Source organism: Ovis canadensis, chromosome 3 (assembly GCF_042477335.2).
Source record: "Ovis canadensis isolate MfBH-ARS-UI-01 breed Bighorn chromosome 3, ARS-UI_OviCan_v2, whole genome shotgun sequence".
Lineage (NCBI taxonomy): Eukaryota > Metazoa > Chordata > Mammalia > Artiodactyla > Bovidae > Ovis > Ovis canadensis.
The window spans coordinates 11,043,171-11,065,352 of record NC_091247.1 but is presented as its reverse complement, the minus strand read 5'-3'; the positions used below and the strand labels follow the sequence as shown (position 1 = coordinate 11,065,352).

The following is a 22,182-nucleotide window of genomic DNA, read 5'->3' as shown; positions in this document are numbered from 1 at the left end:
CTCAGTTGGAACACTTCGTGCTGCTAGGAATGTCATCAGAGACTTCACTTTTTAATGTCCTGTGCTTTGCATACTGCCTCTGGCTCTCCACATCCTGGAGGGCCCAGATGAATATCTAAATATCATATCGTTTCCAGCGGTTACATGGGAGCATTTCAGCCCCGGTACTCGCCACTCCTGGAGGAAAAGGGTCTTTGGTCCAGAGTGGGCCCTCATCGGCACCTATCTTGTGTCATGCCTGGATCCCTGGGGGGCAGGGATGGGACTCCCCATTGGGCAGATGGGGAAACAGGATCCTCTCCAACAGGCTTGTGTGCCCTCAGCACTGTGCCTGGGTTCGGTGCAGCCGCAGAGGCTGACGCGGTATGTGGTGCTGGCGTGCCCTCTAGCGGCCGCCGGGCGCCATCCCGCCCCGCGGCCAGAGCTGCCCAAAGTCCGACTGCCCGCGGTTAGGGCACGGAAGTTCCTTCCTGGAGCCATCCGCGGTCCAGCCTGCTGCTGTCCCACTTCCCCCGGGCTGGGAACAGTCTCTCCCAGACTCCCTTCTCATGGCTTCCCAGAGACCCCAGAGCGGCTGCGTGCCCCGCCCCGATTGCCATGGAGACCGCTTGTACACAGTTTCCCCCTTCCCCTCCACCTTGTCCTAAGTCAGGTCCGCAGGCCGGATCAGCGCCCGCCTAGGAGGGAGCCCGCCAGGGCAGGAGGCCTCAGGTCCATGAACAGCAAGCCCCGAGGGAAGCTGGCCGTGGGGAGAGTGAAATTCTTCGGCCGGCACCGTGGGGAGGTGAGGTTCTGTCGACCTTTCCCCAGACAGACCTTGGGCTTCTTGGCTTTCGAGTAGTTTCTGGTTCTGCGTGGTTCGGGAGCTCGAGTGTTCCCCGAGCTCCGGTTGCAGAATGGGGTCTAGAATTCTAAGCTGTGGTTCCAGAGAGGGTTCAAACTCCTAGCTGATTCCAGTGTTCTCTGGACTCTGGCTTAAGAGGGAACTCGGCACAGAGCAGATTTTAAGCTAGTTCTGGACTCCAGTTCTAAAACGGGATCTTGGCTTCTAAAGAAGGCTAGCTCTGAGCCTCAGGCTCTGGTTTTACAAGACAGCAGAGAAGGCTCCAAGCTCTTGACTCGACTGCAGAGTGGTTCCTGGGTTCTGGTTGTTGAGAGGCTTGAAGTCCAAGCTCCGACCCAAGCTCTTGGGGCAGTGTTTAGGGCTGGCTCAGGAGTCTGGAGTTAGGCATGAGCAGAAAGTGTTTCTTGCCCCACGATAGGCCTTTTGTACTTTCCTTCCAGGTCAACTCTTCTGCCTTCTCTCCTGATGGCCAGAGGCTGCTCACAGCCTCCGAGGACGGCTGTGTATATGGCTGGGAGACCCAGAGCGGGAGGCTGCTGTGGAGACTGCGTGGCCACAAAGGTGAGGCTCTTCAGCCCAGATTGGGAGACTGAGGCTCATTGACCTGTTCTGCATTCCGCAGAGTCTACCAGCATTTGAGCTGGGCGTCCCAGCAAGAAGCACCAGTAGGGCTGGGGTGGGAGGGCAAGGAGATGGGAGCTGGTCCCTTGGGTCCGAGCCTGACTGACAGACCTGGACTCAAATCCTACCACTTAAATCTAGGTAATACCACATTCAGTTCAGTGCAGTCGCTCAGTCGTGTCCGACTCTTTGTGACCCCATGAACCGCAGCACGCCAGGCCTCCCTGTCCATCACCAACTCCCAGAGTCCACCCAAACCCATGTCCATTGAGTTGGTGATGCCATCCAACCATCTCATCCTCTGTTGTCCCCTTTCTCCTCCTGCCCTCAATCTTTCCCAGCATCAGGGTCTTCTCCAGTGAGTCAGCTCTTCTCATCAGGTGGCCAAAGTATTGGGGTTTCAGCTTCAACATCAGTCCTTCCAATGAATACCCAGGACTGATCTCCTTTAGGATGGACTGGTTGGATCTCCTTGCAGTCCAAGGGACTCTCAAGTCTTCTCCAACACCACAGTTCAAAAGCATCAATTTTTTGTTCAGCTTTCTTTATAGTCCAACTCTCACATCCACACAGGACCACTGGAAAAACCATAGCCTTGACTAGACGGACCTTTGTTGGCAAAGTAATGTCTCTGCTTTTTAATATGCTGTCTAGGTTGGGCATAACTTTCCTTCCAAGGAGTAAGCGTCTTTTAAGTTCATGGCTGCAGTCACTTTCTGCAGTGATTTTGGAGCCCAGAAAATAAAGTCAGCCACTGTTTCAACCATTTTTAAGTGTACAGCTCAGTAGCATTATGTTCACTTTCTTGTGCAACTGGTCTCCACAACTCTGTACCCCTCGAACTCATTTCTCCCTTCCTCAGCCCCTGGCAACCGCTGTCCTGGCTTCTGTCTCCAGTTTAACTAAGTACCTGGTGTAAGTGGAATCATAACAATATTTCTTTTGCTGACTTACTTCACTTGGCGTAACGTCCCTTATATTCGTTTACCCACTTTTTTGACTATGATCGAAGTCGTCTTGTCTCTTTCTCTGTGCCTCTTATTTCTTTAGAATGGGGATAATAGTCACTATCCTATAGAATGAGATTCATGTAAAGTGCCTGGCTCCCAATAACTCAGTAAATTATAAAGACAAGGAAAATCTGATAGTTATAGGGCAAATTGGTTCATGTTATACTAGGCAAAGTCCAGGGGCTGGGGAGCTCAAAGAGGATAATGTAGAACCTAGGTTGGACTGAAAGGAGTTTCTGGGAGGTGCTTTTATTTGTTCTTCCAGATGGGCAAACCAAGTTGGCCATTTCAGGCCAAAGGCACGGAAGCCCAGGAATTTTTCAGCTGGTTGGAGGATAAGGGTTAGAAGGGTGAAGGGAGGCAGGCAGTGAAACTGAAGAAATCAGCAGGGGTTTAGACTGCAAGGGCTGGAGGTGGAGGGTAGTACCCTATTCCTTGACCATGTCTCCCCGCCCCAGGCCCCGTGAGGTTCTGCCGCTTCTCCCCTGATGGCCGCCTCTTTGCCAGCACCTCCTGTGACCGCACTGTCCGCCTGTGGGATGCCGCAGATGCCAAGTGTCTGCAGGTCCTAAAGGGTAAGTGGGCTGGGGGGAGACTGGGAGCCAAGCAGCCAGGCCTGGGTTCCCTTTCAGACCTTGCTGTGTCCTGTGCCACCTCGACTCTCCTTGACACTTGGCGGGTGTCTACAGGTCACCAGCGGAGTGTGGAGACCGTCAGCTTCAGCCATGACTCAAAGCAGCTGGCCTCCGGTGGCTGGGACAAGAGGGTGATGCTTTGGGAGGTGCAGGTATGTGGAGGGGCAGCCAGTGAGGCCTGGGATCCCGAGGCCCTTCACACTGGTCACCCTTTCCCAATTGGGAAAGGTGGTTCCATCTTCACCACTGTCCATGTGCACACCTGGTGTTCCACTCCCTTGCACCTAGCTGCAGCCACCTCCCCAGATGCCCTCCCAACCACCCTTGTACCTCCTCTGCCATGAAGTCCCCTCTCTTCTGTCAAGGCCTTGGAAGCCCCTCCAACCCCTATACGGCATGACACTACCCAGGCAGGCCTGCACAGGGTCTGACCCATCCAAGGTGGAGCTCTTGGAAGCTCAGGGCTCTCTTCTCCAGTCAGGCCAGGTGCTGCGTCACTTTGTGGGACACCGAGATTCTGTCCAGAGCAGTGACTTCGCACCCAGCTCAGACTGCCTGGTGAGCCATCTCTGCCCCGGCCCCAACAAGATGAGGCAACCGGGAGCCCAGCCCCATTTCCCGACTTGGGCCAGAGTGGTTAAAATCCCACAACTTGACTTAGCTTTTCTGAGCCTGTCCCCTCCCTAAAATGGGGATTCTGCAGGTGAGATGGTGCCTGCTTCCTGTGGGCGTGGCCAGCTGAGGAAGCAGGCTCCACACTCAGGGCAGCTGTCTGCAGGCCACTGGCTCCTGGGATTCTACCATCCGCATGTGGGACCTCCGGGCAAGGACCCCTGGGATCTTCCACCAGGAGCTGGAGGGTCACAGAGGCAACATCAGCTGCCTGTGCTACTCACCATCTGGCCTACTGGTGAGCTGGGCTGCCTGAGTTCCAGGGTGGCTGCCAACTGCAACTCTGAGGGTCATGGGCCACTTAGGGGGCAGAGGATGCAGTCCCCAAACCTGTATGCTTAGAGCTGTCTGCTGTCCAGGCATCTGGCTCCTGGGACAAGACCATTCACATCTGGAAGCCCTCAACCAGAAGCCTGCTCATCCAGCTCAAGGGCCACATCACCTGGGTGAAGAGCATAGCTTTCTCCCCCGATGGGCAGCAGCTGGCCAGCGCTGGCTACTCCCACATGGTAACCCCTCCAGGCCTGCCTTCCTGCCAACCCCTACCCCACACCCTCCCAGAGCCCTGAGCAGGTCCAGAAATGTCCACTTCCCTATCTGCCCTCAGTAGGCTACCAGGGGTAGAACCCAGATACCAACCACTTCTGTACCTAATGCCTGGCACTCATGTCTGCACTGGCCCAAATATTAGTACTGCTGACATTTCGGACTCAACTTCAGGGCAAAGAAAATACTGCACTGAATGTCTGTGTATTACGCAGCCCTTGTTAAACACACCTCACGGACAACAAAATTTTGTCAAAGACACCAGCCTGTAAGACTTCCCTACCCTTCACCTTTTTATTTCCAGGTCAAAGTCTGGGACTGCAACACAGGAAAGTGCACCGAGACTCTGAAGGTAAGGTCCATGGCCGAAGCAAACAAGGGTGCAGTGGAAGGTCTGCTGGGGAGGCCTGCACCCCCAGAGCCCAACATTATGCTTTTGGCAGGGGGTTCTGAAAGTGGCCCATGCCTGTGCCTTTATGCCAGACGGGAAACTCTTAGTGTCTGGAGCTGTTGATTAGACAAAATGTCAAGTCCACCACAGATCACCTTGACTTGCTCAAACAGAACATCACCATCTACAGCCCTCACACCTTCTACCCCTGCCTCTCCATGCCCAGGGGCACAGGCCCAAAGTAACCATAATAGAGCACCCAACAGATCCCTATGGCCAGGGCAGCAAGCCTCCTGGAATCCATCGGGCACCTGGTAACCACAGCCACTTCCCCAACAACTGAAGCCCCTATAAACACAAAGCAACGCCAGCCAGTGGTCTGTTTTATTGACAGCTGGATGCTCAAGCCTTAACTGCATACTTCCGGAGGGGGTACAGCCGCTCCTTCCGCTGCTGCTTCTTGGTCTTCAGGTTCTCTTCATGCTTGTTGAGCCGGCGGCGCATGGCACGTGTTTTCTTGGGCCGCAGATCCAGGGGCTTGTACTTCTTGCCCTGGGTGAAGAAAAGCAAGGGGAACCTGAGGACCAGGGTTTGGGAGCTACTGCAATACCTAAGTAAGCCCTGGAGGTTGGAACTGAGGTGCCAGGAAGTGACTTGAGCAAAATGTGTGTTGGGGAGATGTCTGCTAGGTACCTGTGGTGACAGTAACACTGAAAACATGCATCTAAGGAGAAGATCTGGCTTGGCCAAGGCCATCCTGCTATGAGGGGCAAAGCTCCCCACCCTGGCTCCTGTTCTCAGGCCTTTAACAGGAGATGGGTCATCTCTCCATCTCTGCTCTCACTCCACTCCCTCCCCTGTCAGTCTAGGCTAAGGCAGCTGTGATGGTCCCCTTTGTTCTGCAAAGGCCCCTTGGGGCCTCTTTCATCTGAAGCACTGTCCTGTGTGCTGGCTTAGCCACAAATGAGACCTGCTCCCTGCTCAAGGAGTTCCCAGCCCACCAGAAAACAAGTGGTGCGTTGGTGTGGAGAAGGAAAGAGATTGTGGAAGGTTTCACCTCACGACTGACAACAGCTTCAAAAGCGAGAAGCCAGAGTGGCCATAAAAGCCCTGGAGAGTGATAGCTCAGGCTGGGAACTGCCAACAGCCTGGAGGGGTAGGCACAGGGCAGGTGGGTGTGAGTTAACAGGGTTCAGTTTATGAACAGCCTTGGGGCAGAGAACTGCAGGGAAAAAGCTACACAGGAGATGAGGGCAAGCTCTGAGGAAAACCTGAAGTCTGCCCATCCACACCCCTCATACCAGCTGATACAGGTCAGGGCTTCTTGCTTTCAATCTGCTAAGCACCTAGAGGTCTGCTTGTCCAAGAAAGCAGCCATAGCCACACACGCTGTTTAAATCCTCCAGTCACTATAACCATGTAACAGGCACAGGGGCCAGAGGTTAATGCATCAAAAAGTGCTGACACAGAGACCTCATCTCTACCCTCCGGAGCCCTGCCTGGCTTGTATGGTGGAGTGTACTCACTGGATGTTCATGGAGGCAGTTCTTCCAGGCCATACCTCTACACAGTTCCCTCAGAGCCTGATAAACATTCCAGACCCAATTCTCAGAAACACCCCCCCCAACACGCACAAATGTACACAGGTCCAGGGATGGCAGCAAGCCTAGCACACAGTGGCAACTTTGACATGTCAAACCCTCCAGTCATTCAAACACTAATTGGGTGTTGATGTGAAGCCATTTTGCAGTCAAAGCCCCCTAATCAGTATTCTTTAAGAGATTATAGAATAATCTGTGTGGGCCTGCTTTAACCAGCGGAAAGGCCTTAATGGCAGGGATGTGGCTTTCTCCAAGAAATCCCACCTGAGGGCAGCAGCTTCAACCAAATCTTTAGCTCTGCTTGCTCAGGATCATCTCTTCCGGACAGAGGGCACCTCCTCCTCAAGCAAACAAGTCATTCCCTTGTAGTAAACCAATGTGTGCATGAAGTGAAAGTGAAAGCCACTCAATTGTGTTCAACTCTTTGCGACCCCATGGACTATACAGTTCATGGAATTCTCCAGGCCAGACTACTGGAATGGGTAGCCTGTCCCTTCTCCAGGGGATCTTCCCAACCCAGGGATTGAACCCAGGTCTCCTGCATTGCAGGCAGATTCTCTACCAGCAGAGCCACAAGGGGAGCCCAAGAATACCAGAGTGGGTAGCCTATCCCTTCTCTAGCTGATCTTTTGGACTCAGGAATTGAATCAGGGTCTCCTGCATTGCAGGCGGATTCTTTACTAGGTTCAGCTTTGTAGTTTAGTTTTAGGCACAAGCCCCAGAAAACAGTTGTTAAAAACTCCAGGCTGTGAGGGACAGGTACCTGTGGCAATCTCCCAGAAGCACTCAATCCACCCCCACCCTATGGGTTGGAATCTCAATCACTCCATCTATTGCATGTCAGTGATGCCAGGCAACTTAACCCAAGTCTTGAGGTCCTCATTTGAAAAATGAGAATGCCAGATACTTGATGGTGACTGACACACCAAGACAAGCAAAACATTTAAACAGTCAATCCTCATAGACTCCCCAAACTCACCCAGCTGGTGAGGTTTTATTCAAAATCCAACTCTACCCAGACTCCCACACCTTTGATTCCTTGACAACTGCAGCCGCATGCAGTCTGCATGCCATGTGCTAGAAGGCTCTAGAAAGCCCAGTCCCAAGCACCCCAGCCAGAGCTCACCATACCACCTCTCGGGCCTAGGGAGAGCTGGAATTTTGCTCCCTGTAGCCAAGCACCATTATCCTTTCTCCACTAACCTTATAGAATTTCCTGAGGTTCTCTTTCTGAGTCTGGTTAATGACGGTCAGTACACGGGCAATGGATTTACGAACCACTCGGCTACAAAACAAGAGACAATCAATGAAGATGTGTAAGACACACAGCACTCCCCAAGGTATCTATTTCAGGGCCTGACCCAGATGTCACAGGGCAGGGGCATTCCCCATCAGCTCACCCACATTCACCCAGGAGGTGCCTAACCCAGCCCAGGAGGGTGTTCTGGAGGCAAGAGAAACAATACATGAACATCCAAAGAGAGGGGACATGAAGCAGCTGGCACAAACAGTGTTTTCCAAGAGCTGTGAGGTTTTCAGTGAGGCTTAATGAGGGGAAGTGAAGGAAGACCTTTCATCCCTGGCCATATATCCTAAGGGCTACAAAGAAGACCTAAGCAATGTGGATCTGAATAATCTCACTGGAGGGAACCATGCCACAAGCTGGGCCGCTGGGGGGGGGACAAGGCTGAAGATAAGAAAAAGCTGGGGATAAGTGAAACATGTCCTCAGGCTGAACAGGGCTGATCAGTAAATGGTTGTAAACATCGTCTTGATTCAGCATGCACCACCGGAAAATTACTGGGGGCCAATTTTATAGGAAAGGAGAAAAACATGGGTGGTGTGCCAATCTGCACATGAGGTAAAATGTGGCCGAAGTGGAGTTTATGCCCCAGCTGACTAACTCCAAACTAATGTCCCTTTCTCAAGTTTTGATTCTTGACCCCCATACACCAGTAAGTTACACTACAACTAAAATAAAGGACGCAAGGGATGCCTCAACCAAGTGAAAGAGGCTTGGGAAAAACCTCAAGTGTTGGTGGGAGATAGAGGAATGGGGTCAATTAGACATTCAGAGGAGGCGTTAAAACGGGACTTCGGGGGCACTTAATTCTTCCTCTAGACAGTCAAACCGTTACATCAGGAAAAAGGACCACAGATCAAAAGCAGGTAAGGGCAACTGGTCACCAGCGCCTCGCCGTGAGAAAGAGGCACCTAAAGAGGCTGAATAGAAACGGCGCCACGTTGTGACCCACGGAGCCATGGAAAGGGCAGTTAAACGGACAACTCCTCAAGGCCCGTACGTGTGTCCCCGTACTCTGGCCGCCAGTTCACTTACATCTTCGAGAGTTTGGAAGCCGCGCCGCCTGTCACTTTGGCCACGCGCAGCTGGGACAGCTCCACCTTCAGGTCTTCCAGCTGTTTCAGCAGCTCCTCCTTCTTCTTGCCGCGAAGGTCTCGAGCCTTAATCTTGGCCTGCCCGACAGAGCAGGTCTGCGTCAAACACCTCCCCTCCACCTGCATCGTAATCCGCCTCTCGAGGCCAAGTGCCTTGCCCCGGGCCAAGGGGGCTCTGGAGACCCAGCACTACCCGCCTCGGGCACGGCAACCCAGACCCCAGCAGACGCGCCCTCGCCCAGTCCTGCTGCGAGGCTGGTCCCCTACTCCCATTCCGCAGACGGAAAGACGGAGGCCCCGGGAGCGCGCGCATACCTCTCGGGGCCCGGGCCTGAGGTGGGGAGAAGACTGAGGTGGCGCTAGGCCACTTCTCAACGCGTCCCACAGGTCAGGCTGGCAGATGGGGTCTCAGGTCTTGCCACACGCCCTCCATCCCGGCCCCTGAGCCCCACAGTACGCGGATGGCGGCCGATTTTTCCACACTCACCATGGCTGTAGAGTCTGCCTCCGCTGCCTTCTTGGCGGGAAAGAGGAAGGGGCGGGGCTGACCTCCGCAACTACTGCCGGGTGGCGGCGGGCGTGGTCAATAGAGCGGCGGCTGGGGAGCCCTGGCTCCGCCCCTACCATCCCGCGCGGGCCCAGCCTCCCCACCCCCCGCCGTCTGGAGCGCTTTGGTACCGCCCACTCAGCCCCCGCACAGCCCTGAGGAGCCGAGTCCCGCCCTGGGGAGCCGAGTCCCCGCCCCGAGGAGCCGGAGTCGCGCCCTCCAATGAGCCTGTCTCTCCTGCGCGCTGAAAATTACTTTGTTGTAGTTCAGTCGCAAAATCCTATCAGACTCTTTGCGACCCCATGAAGTGCAGTTACGGCACTCTTTCCTGTGCTTCCCTATCCCCCGAGTTTGCTCACTCATGTTCACTGAGTCGGTGATGCTATCCAACCATCTCATCCTCTATCATCCCCTTCTCCTACTCAACCTTTCCCAGCATTAGGGCCTTTTCCAGTGAGTCGGCTCTTGGCATCAGGTGGACAAATATTGTAGCTTCAGCTTCAGCATCAGTCCTTTCAATGGATATTAAGTGTTGATTTCCTTTAGGATTGACTGGTTTGATCTTCTTGCTGTCCAAGGGACTCTCAACCATCTTCTCTAGCACAATTCAAAAGCATCAATTCTTCGGTGTTCAGCCGTCTTTATGGTCCAACTCTTACATCCATACATGACTACTGGAAAAACCACAGCTTTGACTATATGGACCTTTGTTGGCAAAGTGTGTGCTCTGCTTTTTAATATGCTGTCTAGGTTTGTCTTGGCTTTCCTTGCAAGGAGCAAGCATCTTTTAATTTCATAACTGCACTCACCATCCGCAGTGATTTTGGAGCCCAAGAAAATAAAATTCTGTCACTGCTTCTACTTTTTCCCCATCTATTTGCCATGAAGTGATGGTACTGGATGACATGATCTTTGTTTTTTGATTGTTGAATTTTAAGCAAGCTTTTTCACTGTCCTCTTTCACTGCCATCATAAAGGCTCTTTAGCTCCTCTTCACTTTCTGCCATTAGAGTGGTATCATCTTCATATCTGAGGTTGTTGATGTTTCTCCTGGAAAATTACTGAGATTTGGTCTGTTTCCTGCAGGGCAGTGGGGAAATTTCACCCTGGGGTGAGAGGCAACCTATTTGACCAATAAGACTGGAGTTCATCCACTCGTTGGTTCGTTCACTCATTCGGTACTTTTGCAGGCTGCCCAGTCTGGGCTACTCCGAGCTGGGTGCCACTGTTCTGGAGGGGTCCAGGGGGTGAAGGTTGAGGGTTTTAGAAGGTGAATTAACATGGCCTCTGCCTTGGAGGAATTTAAAGGCTATGGTGGGTGGGGAGTGGTGGGGTAGACAGCTATAATGACAGCATGTGTTATTTAGGGGGAAAGGCATTCATGGCCTTTTGTTAGTGAACCTGATCCGGTTTCAAATTCTTACTCTGTTGCTTAGTGCTAGCTGACTCTCAGCAAATCCCTTCCCCTGAGTCTCAGTTTTCTCACCTGTGAAATGTAGTGTTTAGGAAGATCAGGAAGATAACATGTAAAACTCTTTGCACATGACCTGATGCATAACTGCTCAGTATCATTGATATTAATGTTCCCAGTTGAAATGAACACATAAATTGGCCCTGAAAGTTAAAGGGGGGACTTCACAAGGCAAAGTGCTCAGGTTTTCTGACTGAACAGTTGCATTTTTTGCCCCCAGCAGCAAGCATGAATCAGTGCCCTAGTGTCACTCCACTGCCACTAACAAAGGCACACCCACGCCTTAGAGCTCTATTTAAAGCCAGGTTGCCCCCTTGTTGCTGTCAGATGTCACCTCCAGGAAGCCTTCTCTCAGCCTCTTATGGGTTTCTGTTAATGAATCTTTAGCATTGGAGTAAATTGGGACAAAACCTCCCCTTGTTGATCTCTGTGCAATCAAACCTCTCTCTAACCCCAAATATATTGAATTAGAATGAAATTTATACATCTGCCTCCACATTCAACCTGGAAGTTCCCCAAGCAGAACCATAGCTGACAACTAGTTTGGTTTTTCTCGCCTCCAGACCCAGCACATGGATACTTGTTGGATGAATTGAAGTGAGCTTTGTCTCAGATCACAGTGAGGCAGGCTTCTAGGAAATGGAGGGAAGTGGGGAAGAGAAAGCAGAGGGCATTCTTGGCATGGATTAGTCATAAATGGAGGTTGAATGGGGCACAGGGACTTGGCTATCATAGTTTCCAAATGCTTATAGTTCTATTAAAGTTAATAATTGTGTACAGCTTTTCTGAACTTTATCTATTGTTCTTGTTCAATCGCTCAGTTGTATCCAACTCTTTTCGACTCCATGGACTATGTCTGTCCTTCACTATCTCCCAGAGTTGCTCAAACTCATGTTCACTGAGTCAATGATACCACCCAACCATCTCATACTCTCTTGCCCCTTCTATGACTGCCCTGTTTCTCTTACATGCCACATTCAACCCACCCCCAAATTTTATAGCTTCTGTCAGTGGCTCAGACGGTAAAGAATCTGCCTGCAATGCGGGAGACCTTGGTTCAATTCCTGAGTTGGGACGATCCCCTGGAGGAGGGCATGGCAACCCACTCCAGTATTCTTGCCTGGAGAATCGCCATGGACAGAGGAGCCTGGCAGGCTACAGTCCATGGGGTCACAGAGTTGGACACGACTGAGCAACTAAGCACAGCACATCTTCAAAATACCCAGCCTCTTCCTACCACTGTTATTGGCACCTGATAGACATTGAGCCACCGTTGCCTGTCTCCTGGACCATTATTGTCACCTCATAAATCACCTCAGTTTGCTCTGGTTTCCATTCTCAGTAGAGCTGCCAAAAGGACCTTTTTCAAACTGAAGTTAGATCATGTCTCTTCTCTGCCCAGAATTTCCAGGGCTGTCCTGAGTTAAGACCACATCCTTTTCTCACCTTCAAAGTCCCACAGCACCCGCCACTCCCTCTTCCCTCTTCCACGTTGTGTTGTTTCTTCTCCTAGGTTAAGATTTCTTTGCATTTCATAAAGTGAAGTGAAAGTTGCTCAGTCCTGTCTGACTCTTTGCAATCCCATGGACTATACAGTCCATGGAATTCTCCAAGCCAGAATACTGGAGTGGGTAGCCTTTCCCTTCTCCAGGGGATCTTCCCAACCCAGGGATAGAACCCAGGTCTCCCACATTGCGGGTGGATTCTTTACCATTTGAGCCACAAGGGAAGCCCCATCTTGTTTCTTTTTACTCTTCTGCTCCAGTATGGCCTTGCTTTTTCTGGAACACACCAAGCCTGCTCTGTGTTTGAGCCTTTGCTTGGCTCCATCCCTCACTTCCTTCAGATCCACTTCAGCATCACCTCCTCAGGGACACTTCTCTTAACCACTTTATCCAAGGTGCTCTCAGAAACTGCATGTTTTTGTTTTTTTTTCCCCCTCCTCAAAATGCAGTCATCCCTGACATAGTGTGGATTTTTAAATTTCTGCCTCACTGACTGGAAGGCAGATCGACGGTCATAAACAGTGATATTATTTACTAGTTTACTTGGGAGCTATTTCCTTACTTGTAAAATGAGCATTTCTGGTTTGAAACTCCTTCTGATCAGAATGTTCTGGGGATATGAATTTCTGTTAGCTTGTTGCCTGCCTTGGTCACAGATTTCTTCCAAGGTATGGAGCTGATAGGCAGGTCTCCCAAGACCCTTGAGACTTTTATTCAGCACCTGTTTCCCTGTAGGAATCTATCTTTAGCACCCAATATTAGGTAGCACCTTAGCTGGGCAATATTTTTTGATCTGTAGAGAGTTCAATGAGAAATATTTGAAAAAATGAAAACCCAGGCACATTTCATTAACTACTGGTCTTTATGAAAAGGAATACCATTATATGAAAACAAAGACCCAATGTAGTCTCAGGCTAAGGCTATTGTGACTTCCCTCATAGCTCAATTGGTAAAGAATCCGCCTGTAATGCAGGAAACCCCCGGTTCTATCCCTGGGTTAAGATCTCCTGGAGAAGGGATAAGCTACCCACTCCAGTATTCTGGCCTGGAGAATTCCGTGGACTGTACAGTCCATGGGGTTGCAGAGCTGGACACAACTGAGCGACTTTCACTTTCACTTTGTGGCTCAGCTGGTAAAGAATCACCCCGCCCCCCTCCACCTCGGCCCCAGGCAATGCGGGGAACCTGGGTTCGAGCCTTGGGTTGGGAAGATCCCCTGGAGAAGGGAAAGGCTACCCTGGGATAGTGGGTGGGAGCCTATCCCTTCTGGCCTGGAGAATTCCACAGACTGCATAGTCCATGGCGTCGCAAAGAGTCGGACACGACTGAGCAAGAGCCCCTCAAGCAACAGCCCAGGCACCTAATCTTGACACCACAAAGTTGTCCTTGACTCTGCCCTATTTCTCCCCACCCTCACTTCCCCCACTTCAGATTCTCCGGATTCCTTTCCTTCCAGGATATGCCTTTCCAGCCAGTCAAGATTTCTCAGTCCCCAGGACCTCTTCCTGCCAGGATGGTGGTCACAGGGTCATCCCCCTATCCCTGCCCTCTACACTGCGGGTCAAGGAGACTGCTACACACGCGGGACGCCGCACTCAAATCTAAATGTCTTCACTGTCTTGTCAGCACCCTCGATACATTTTAAACGTCTTGAAAGTCTCCCAGTCCATTAACAATAGGGTCACTACAACAATAAGGTCAGATGCAACCTCCTCTGAGCTCCGTGCGGTGGCGTCCTAAAGTCTTCAAATTCGAGACTTAGGCTCTCCCACTCAACATCACTCTCGGGGCATAAGAACTACTACTCATCCCTCAGGCCTCAGCTCGAAGCTGTCTTCTCCCAGAAGCCTGCCCAGCACTCGACAAGCAGAGCAGGGCTCCTTCTTCTGGAGGCCCCGTGCCCCCTCAGTCTGGGCAGAGATGACTCCCGGAATCCGCGACTGTGCCGGCCCCGGGCCCTTCCAGCGCCAGGGGTTGCCCGGGTGCAGGAGGGAAGCCGAAGAGCGCAGCTGTGGCATCCAGGTGCTGGGCCTGCGGAGGACTGGCCGCCGCTTCTCAGAAGGGGAAACTGAGATTCCATGAAGATTACTAGCTCCGCGGTGGTCCACAGGTTAGCCTTCCACGTCCGTCTCTCAGTGCTTCCCGAAGCGACACACCCCATCCCTCCCTCCCTCCTACCAGCACTTCCGGTTCCGGCGAGAACCGGAAGTGGGCGGGCGGCAGCGGCTGCGCGCGGAGGAGGTGGAGGAGGTGCCGGGCTGCCGCTTCCCGCCCCCGAGCCGGAGCCGGTTCTGAGCGGAGTAGAGTGGAGGTCCGCTCCGGAGTATAGCCGGTTCAGCGGGCGCTGAGTCCCCGCCATGGCCCGGAACACGCTGTCCTCGCGCTTCCGTCGGGTGGACATCGATGAATTTGATGAGAACAAATTCGTGGACGAGCAGGAGGAGGCGGCGGCGGCGGCGGGCGAGCCAGGCCCGGACCCTAGCGAGGTGGACGGGCTCCTGCGGCAATATCCTTCCCCCGCGCGGCGGCCCGGGCTTCCCTGTGGCCCGGCCTTCCTACTTAACTCATCCCTGGCTCTGGCCCCTCAGGCCGGCCTCTCCGCTCCTCTCATCCCCGGACCCCCCAGGTCAGTCTCTTAACTCCCTTCTGATCTGGCTCTCCTCGGGCAGGCATCCTCAGTTCCCTTTCAGGAACTCCCTACTCCCCTTGTCCTGGTCTCGGGCCCCCTTGTCCTGGTCCCGGGCCCCTGGACCTTCCCTCAGCAGTGCGGCCCCACGCGGCTCCTGGATCCTGGTGGGCTGGCTGGCTCGGCGGCCCCAAGAGCATGCCGGACGGACCTCCAGCCCCGCAGGCCCTTCACTGCCCCGGGAGGCCTCTCCTCTTTTCCTCCCTCCGTCCCCTCAGGCTGGCGCTTGCCTGGGCTCCCGATCACTCCATCTCTCTCATGCAGGAAACGGGGCCTTACTCGGGCTTGATCGGCGGGAGGGGCCAAGGTGAGCCACCGCTGAGTAATTGAGCAGCCAGGGCGGCTCCCAGGCACAGTCCTTTCGGGCTGGATTGCAGCACCACTTGAAAATAGGTGGTAGATGGCAGTTCTTGGGAAGAAAGGACCCAAGGGGGAGCGAAGGCTGCAGCCTTAGTCCAGCCCTGAGGTCTGAGATTTCACCTCGCACCTCAGAATCGTTCTGACCCTTCAGCTTAATGCCACTCTTCCTCACCTGTTCTTAGTTTCCTGTGACCATTGGGTTTCGGACCTCAGTGGTCTCAGTCACGTTCAACAAGTGAGTTTTGGCTCCCTCCCCCCGATAGCCTTCTTGTGCAGGAAGCAGTGGAAAAAAACTAGTTGTTTAGAGCTAAGAAAAACCAAGCAGCATAAAGTGAGATATAAAAGTAGAGCCCCACGATTGGAAATGACTGTTTGTGGTCACAGAAAACAAGCATTTAGAAAACAAGATTAAAAATAGAGGTGGTTGTCACAGCCTGCTTGGTCCTGTAGCACTTTGAGCACAGGAAACTGACTTATTCTCACAGGAAGGATTTTTCTTTATTCAAATGGTGTTACAGGAAGTGCCTCCACCTCCCCCTTACTGGCCAGGACAGGGTTGGAGGCTCAGGCTGTACTGTATATAAATCAGGTTCTGGGTGTTTTATCAGTTGACTCAGCTTGGGAAGTCGAACCCATTCACTGCCTTTGGGAGGAGTCCTGCAGTGTTCCTCCAATGTGCCTTTGAAACAAATGTCTTCAGCTTTTCTTTGTTTGAACAGAAATGTATTTTCAAAGGTGGGGATTCGAGCTTGTTATTTCCTGCCCCGTCAGGATCACCACGCTTTCCCCATTGGTGAAGTGAGGTCATGAGAATGGCCCCCATGAGGGAAGGTTGATTCTGCAGTGTGGTGCAGAACCCGGCTCATGGGCAGGTACTGGCAAAAAGACTCCAGCATCAGACCTGTGGCCCAGATCATCCACTGAAGGGGAGCGCGGGGTCTGGTGGTCTGCTGTCTTGGTCCCAGTGCTGCAGGGACTTGTTGAAGGTCACCTCTTGGTACGCTCCTGACATGATAGGTTCCTTGAGGCTGCTTGGAAGCCTAGGCTTAGCACACCGGGATGGTAGTTTCTCCACTAATGGCAGTGTCAGAAACCTTGTTACCATGGAGCGTGTACCTTTTGGGATTTGGGAAAGAGAGGTTAGCAAATGAGAACTGAGCAGGGCCCAGGAAGGGAGGAAGAAGGAGCTAATATTTGCTGAGTCCCTACCGTGTGCCAGGTATTGGATCTAGATTAGATTATAGAACTGTGGAGCAGGCTTCTAGGAGTCTTGGAACAGAGGTGGGGGGAGTAGGGATAGGGGTTGGTTGATTGGAGTGGGAGAATGTAGGGAGTAGGCCCATCCTAGTTCTGTTACAGGGAGGCTAGTCATGGATGAAATAGAGCATGAGCTGTGCACCCACACAGACCCAACTCAGTCATGCTATAGCTGTGTGACTTTGAGTAGGTCAGTTACCCTCCCTGAACCTTGGTAGCCTCCTTTGTTAAAAGGAGAACCAAGCTGGGCTTACAGGTTCCATGGGAGCATTACTAGATAGCATCCCAGAAGGCTTCAGAATGGTACTGGACCCACAGCAAGCATCCTGGGCATGCCAGTTGGGTCTGGGGTGGGGGGAGGGGAGTGGCTGCAGAGGGTTGTAGAAAGAGCTTGACTTTGGACTCAGGCATGCTTGGGTTTGAAGGCCATCTGGACAGCTTAGCTTTGTGACTTTGAGCAGGTCATTTTCCTTCTCTGAGCCTTAGATTCATTGCCTTTAAAATCAGAATAATGATTCTTGTCACAAAGAACTGTTAGCAGTAATGAGATGACATGTGAAAACACCTGGGTACATATCTGAGACTTGGTTCCTTTTCTTCCTGCTGAGACCCCTTCTGGTCCTCTGAAGCGAGGATCTGTCCAGAGCAGAGTTTTGAGTGATTGTGCAGTCTCCTCCCCCTGAGGAAATTTGTCCATGTTTGGAGATACTTTGTGGGGTGTGCGACTAGAATCTAGTCCGTGGAGGCCAGAGGTGCTGCTCAATATTGTAAGATGCACAGGACAGACCCCACATCAGTCATCTGGTCTAAAATGTCATTAGTGCTGTGGTTGAGAAACCCTGATCTAGAGGAGACCTGGAGCTGGGCACCGTTCCCCAGCTTCCGCAGCTGGTTTTCTGGAAGGGGCTAAAGCTGTCCTAGACAGAGGCCAGCTTGATAGATGGTATGCTCCTCCCTGCTCCCTAGTTGCCTCAGCTCCTGAAGGCCCCTACCTTTCAACACTACAGTGAATGATAGGCAGAGGGATGCTGCAGAGATGAACGCCAGGGCCATGGGTCTTTTTGCCTCTGTGGACTGGTTACCCTACCCTTACCTATTCATCTTCTGAAGTACTGTTTCCCAGCCATGCTTGGTTAGTGGAGAGTGCCAGTTGCGCTCCTCTGAAGCTTACTGGGACTCTGCTTACTGCTCTGGGATGCCAAATTCACAAAGAGTTCTGAGGTAGAAGTTTTATCAGTGACTGATAATCAGACTGGCCCGCGCCTGGCTGGGCGAAAGGATTCCAAAGCTGACAGGTACAGGGTGTGAGAGAGTGGACCACAGCCCTGCAAGGTGCTAGGGGGCTCCACCTTGGGGGTGTGGGCCCAACTCACTGAAGATGGAGGCCACAGTGGGGCAGACTGGGCACTCGGCTCTGCTCAGGAGGTTCTGGCTGTTCACACGTGGGTATCACTGCATGAACAGGAGTAGAGACCCGATTGGGCAGAAGCCACCTCTTGTTCTATTTTTGAAGCTTTTTGGCTGAAGCTGATGTTTCGGATGAGGAAATGAAAGTCAGCTGATGTAATTCAGTTTAAAATAGGTGTCACCTTTAGGGACCTAACCCAGATTGTAATTTTCTTTTGCGTGCTGGATATTCAGAGCTCAGCAAAGAGTGTGTCAGGACTCCAGCTAAGGTTTGGGGAACAGGGAGGGGAAGCTTGGTTCGTTTCCTTGGCAGACGGTTCTTTGAGATTGTTAAATTTCCCTCCGTTGGGACCGCACTGACTTGGGTAGGTTTTGGAAGATAAAAGTTTTAGCACATCTTAATTTCTTTAATAGTTTAACACACTGGATTAAGAATTAGGGACCTCCATCTGTGCCTTCGTTCTTCCCTTTGGAGAATGAGAAGATGAAAATGATAACCTCACACAGTGGTCATGAGGGTCTAGCAGGGCAGATACGGGGCCCGGTGCCAAGTAGGTGTCAACCAGCTTTGTCAGATATTGCTGCAAGTCACCCTGCTGGGGCAGCAACTTCATTCCTCCTCCTGGGAGGGAGCGAGTCCATGTCCAAACTTGCTTTGAAGGGGAAGGTTAGGGGCCGCAGAAGGAGAGGCTTGGCAGAGGTGCCCCTCCCGCCTTCCTTGTGGCTAAGGAGAGCTATAGACTGCCCTCTAAACAGGTGGTGCCCACGGGGAAGCCACAGTGGGTGGGGGCTGGATGTGGATAAGATGGCACTTGTCACTACTCCCTTGAGCTCTTCCTGAAATGAGTTTGTTAAGAAAAGCGCGGACACGCTGAGGCGAGTTGTCCTTAACCACCAGTGCACAGGGGACATGCTTCGGGCGTTTCACGCAGCCTTGCGGAACTCTCCCGTCAACACCAAGAATCAAGCCGTGAAGGTAAAGGGGGTCGAGCTGCTGGGCGGTGTTGGGACCAGGGCATGAGCTTCCCGGGGCTCTGGACAGCAGGTGTCTCATCTCTTCATCAGTGGACCTCTACCAGGGAAGCGAGCTGGCTCCGCGCAGTGTTTCCTCAGAAGCTGCCTGGCGCCCCTGACACCAAAGCTGTCAGTGTTCGTAGTAAACACTCCCCAAAGAAATGTTCATTCCTCCCCAAGGCCTCATGGGGTGAGAAGTCAGCCCAGCCCTTCCTGATGAACAAAGTTATAAATTAGCTTGCCTCATGGGACTTAGTGGTTATGCTTTTATAAGCTATTGAATAGGCTTTATTTGCATAAGGATTTTCAGTGCTTTTATGATTTCTGCCTCTTAAAAACTAGGTGAGATGAGACACTTGGGCAGACCGCATCGGTTAGGCTGCCTAAAATCTCATCAGTGAGGCTATCTAAAATTTGGTCCGGGAAAAGGGGTCTCTTTAGAGCTGGGGTTTTTTCTGTGTTGTGATGGTATCTTGATTTAATCAATGACTGCACCTCTCAAAAGTGGAGGGGAGTGGCCCCTTTGTTCCACTGGGCGTGAGCACAGAAGGTACAGCCAAGGAAACTTGCTTTTTGCTATGTGGGGGTTTGTTGTTTGTTTTTTAAATATGGGAGTTGAATTTAAGGCCTTGCTGGCGTCATCAGAAATAGTGATTCTTTTCCCAGTAAACTGCTTATTTCCCCTCAGATAAGTGGAATAAATCATTGGCTTTGAATACTTTGGGATACTTTGAAACTTAATAAAAAAAAATTTCACTATATATATATATATTTTTTTTTTTTTAAGCATTGCAAATGAATTAGAAATTGGGCAATGTTCCTAATGAGTTCTGACTACTTGGTTTGCTGTTTCAGAGCCTGCAGTGCGGGACGTGGGTACGCCTGGGCCATGGCTCTAGACCCCATTCCCTCTCTCTTTCCCCTGTAGGAGCGGGCCCAGGGCGTGGTGCTGAAAGTGCTTACAAACTTTAAGAGCAGCGAAATCGAGCAGGCTGTGCAGTCACTGGACAGAAACGGCATTGACTTGCTAATGAAGTACATTTATAAAGGGTTTGAGAAGCCCACAGAGAATAGCAGCGCAGTGTTACTCCAGTGGCATGAAAAGGTACGTGAACACATTGCCCGCTGGCTCACCCCAGCCCAGGGTTCAGATCAACAGGCCAGGCAGTCCCAAACACAGACAGGATGGTCTGATAGGCCGTTGAGAATGAGGGCCACGCCTCAAGCAACCTGGAACATCTGAGCACTTTCCTCTCCCAAGGAAGCACTGGTAGGGGTCCACCATCTCTGGTCATTGCCATTGCTTTAGCTGAGTTTGTGCCGGGGAGGCCTTGGGGCCTGTAACTTGGCTGGTGAGGTTCAGGTAGGCTTGCTAGTGGCAGGGCTTTGACATACTTTCTTTGGGCTGGCGGAGGTGGTGATCCTGGGCCTTAGATGCAGGCTGAGCCCTCCGGTTAGCTCTGAGGGCTTCCTGCTCCAGCCTTACCTCACCAGCCCACATAGAAACAGTGGTAGATACCTTGGCAGTCTCTTAATAGGACCTTCATCCTCCTGAAGCTGGAAAAGCTGGGCCTGTCCTTTGTTTTAGTACAAGGTGTTGGGGGGTGGAGGGGGGTGGAGGGAGGGCCACCTCTTGTCAAGCCAGTGTCCCTCATGAAAGGCTCTGCCGAGTACTAAGGGAGTGGCCCTTAACTGAGGGGTCAGTCACATGGCCAGCCTCAGGCCTGGGCTGAATTGTGGCCTTTGGTCCTGCTGGTGGGTGTTCTGCCTGCCCTGCCAGAAGGTGAGCTCCTGGGCTTCGTAATGGAGGTGGCCATGGTGCTTGGGAGCTGAGCAAAGCCCTTGGAGTCGTCTGAGGGGCCACGCTCTCTGGTCCCTTCATGGCAGCCGGATGCATGAGCCTGTGGACATTTCCACTGCAGTGGGCTAGTGTCTGTTTTAGGGCCTAGGGCTGTTTCTGGATACAGTGAGCTTGTCAAAGGGAAACTGGGGGGCTCTGTGAGCTTGGTGACAGTGTTGCAAGCCCAGTTCTCCTGCCTTAAAGAGCCAACAGCTTTTGGGGACCCTTTGTTCCAGGAAAGGGCTCGATCCGTCGAATGCAGGCCCTGTTGACACCTCTTCTGTGCTCTCGCAGGAATGCTTTTTCAGAAGATCTGTGACATGGTCAGGAGTGTAGTCCTGTCTCCCCTGGCAAGAAGCTAGGAGCCCCTTGGCCAGCCAGGTCTCAATTGACACCTTTTCTTTTGCTGCCCCTACAGGCATTAGCAGTAGGAGGACTAGGCTCCATTATAAGAGTTCTTACAGCAAGAAAGACTGTTTAAAAAAAAAAGAGAGAGACTCATGTTACCTCGAGAAGAATTTTGGATGCACAGGCTGTCGAAGAAGGGATTGACAATGGGCCGCCTGTCTCGGAACTCCCAAGTCAACTATTTCACGACCTGCATCCGCTGAAGTGTTTTATTTTCAAGGTGGAGGGAGAGATCGTCTTACTGTTTTCATAAATCCTTTGCAGGATCTGATAGTCTATGCCTTTGTCCACGAGTAACGCAGAACTGACATTGTGACTCTACCAGAGTGGCTGGCCCGCCTTGGTCCGGGGTACCTGTGTGCACTGCCTGTTTAAAAGGAGGGAGGGGTGGTTTGGGCAGGTGCAGATCCAAGGGCTGCGGTAAAAGGGAGAGCTAGGTTTTTTTTTGAAGCGGAAACCCCCGAGGGTTTGTACAGACACCCCGACCTCCCAGAGAAGGCGGGCTCTTTTGGGTTCATTGTAAAGTGCCTGCTGCATCAATAAAGCTCTTGGCTTATTAGTATATACTCTGCCGTGTGTTTCATGTGTATAAAAGGAACGGGAAATAAATGGGATGGTCATGGATCAGAGGTGGCCTGTTCTGGAAACTGGACGTGGAGTGGTAGACAGACAAAACTCCCTGCAGAGCTGCCTGGGAGCGAGCGTGGTGTTCTCACTCTGGCTGCAGCGGTCCCTCGAGCCTGGGCCACAGTGCTGCTGGCTGCTACACAGACATGTTTTGCTGAACAACTATTGTTTTTACTCCTCTGATTTGTATGTAGTTTTGGAGCTTATTTAATAAAGTCTTCAGTTTGTGTGATTGCACTTGGGAGTCCTGGGAGTGGGCTCAGGTGTGCCCATCAACCCCTCCGGACGCTGGGCTTGGCTGTTCGCCAGGAAGACTGTGATGCTGAGGGGTTTTCTTTACAGG

At 52.1% G+C, this 22,182-nt stretch overlaps 3 protein-coding genes across 5 annotated transcripts; 2 read left to right on the top strand and 1 right to left on the bottom strand.

The window, feature by feature from the left end:
- The first annotated feature begins 381 nt into the window (after positions 1-381).
- WDR38 (WD repeat domain 38) lies at positions 382-8,590 on the top strand. Of its 3 annotated transcripts, none has more exons than XM_069582460.1 (9): positions 382-784; positions 1,285-1,405; positions 2,934-3,050; positions 3,165-3,262; positions 3,588-3,668; positions 3,889-4,020; positions 4,142-4,291; positions 4,633-4,680; positions 8,443-8,590. In XM_069582460.1, the coding sequence occupies exons 1-9, from the start codon at positions 716-718 to the stop codon at positions 8,491-8,493; spliced, it is 867 nt and encodes a 288-aa protein (XP_069438561.1). In that variant the 5' UTR covers positions 382-715; the 3' UTR covers positions 8,494-8,590. The 3 variants fall into 3 exon arrangements, with proteins under 3 accessions (XP_069438561.1, XP_069438562.1, XP_069438560.1); XM_069582461.1 differs by lacking the exon at positions 8,443-8,590 and adding an exon at positions 4,772-4,933 and having other exon boundaries at positions 383-784; XM_069582459.1 differs by lacking the exon at positions 8,443-8,590 and having other exon boundaries at positions 383-784; positions 4,633-5,089.
- On the bottom strand, positions 5,086-10,754 carry RPL35 (ribosomal protein L35). Its single transcript, XM_069582462.1, has 4 exons — positions 9,205-10,754; positions 8,659-8,795; positions 7,524-7,605; positions 5,086-5,271 (listed from the first exon to the last, which is right to left on the bottom strand). The coding sequence occupies exons 1-4, from the start codon at positions 9,205-9,207 to the stop codon at positions 5,122-5,124; spliced, it is 372 nt and encodes a 123-aa protein (XP_069438563.1). The 5' UTR covers positions 9,208-10,754; the 3' UTR covers positions 5,086-5,121.
- A 3,756-nt stretch (positions 10,755-14,510) lies between these two features.
- On the top strand, positions 14,511-21,774 carry ARPC5L (actin related protein 2/3 complex subunit 5 like). Its single transcript, XM_069582463.1, has 3 exons — positions 14,511-18,926; positions 19,893-20,069; positions 21,223-21,774. Exons 1-3 carry the CDS (start codon positions 18,861-18,863, stop codon positions 21,283-21,285), a joined length of 306 nt encoding a protein of 101 aa, XP_069438564.1. The 5' UTR covers positions 14,511-18,860; the 3' UTR covers positions 21,286-21,774.
- The last annotated feature ends 408 nt before the right edge of the window (positions 21,775-22,182 follow it).

Coding starts and splice junctions, on each gene's coding strand:
- WDR38 (XM_069582459.1), top strand. CDS start 716: ATGAACAGCAAGCCCCGAGGGAAGCTGGCCGTGGGGAGAGTGAAATTC. Junction 3,051..3,164: donor GTGTCTGCAGGTCCTAAAGG/GTAAGTGGGCTG, acceptor GGGTGTCTACAG/GTCACCAGCGGAGTGTGGAG. Junction 4,292..4,632: donor GCGCTGGCTACTCCCACATG/GTAACCCCTCCA, acceptor TTTTATTTCCAG/GTCAAAGTCTGGGACTGCAA.
- RPL35 (XM_069582462.1), bottom strand. Junction 7,606..8,658: donor GCTTCCAAACTCTCGAAGAT/GTAAGTGAACTG, acceptor CTTGTTTTGTAG/CCGAGTGGTTCGTAAATCCA. Junction 5,272..7,523: donor ACCTCAGGAAATTCTATAAG/GTTAGTGGAGAA, acceptor TTCTTCACCCAG/GGCAAGAAGTACAAGCCCCT.
- ARPC5L (XM_069582463.1), top strand. CDS start 18,861: ATGCTTCGGGCGTTTCACGCAGCCTTGCGGAACTCTCCCGTCAACACC. Junction 18,927..19,892: donor CCAAGAATCAAGCCGTGAAG/GTAAAGGGGGTC, acceptor TTTCCCCTGTAG/GAGCGGGCCCAGGGCGTGGT. Junction 20,070..21,222: donor TACTCCAGTGGCATGAAAAG/GTACGTGAACAC, acceptor CTGCCCCTACAG/GCATTAGCAGTAGGAGGACT.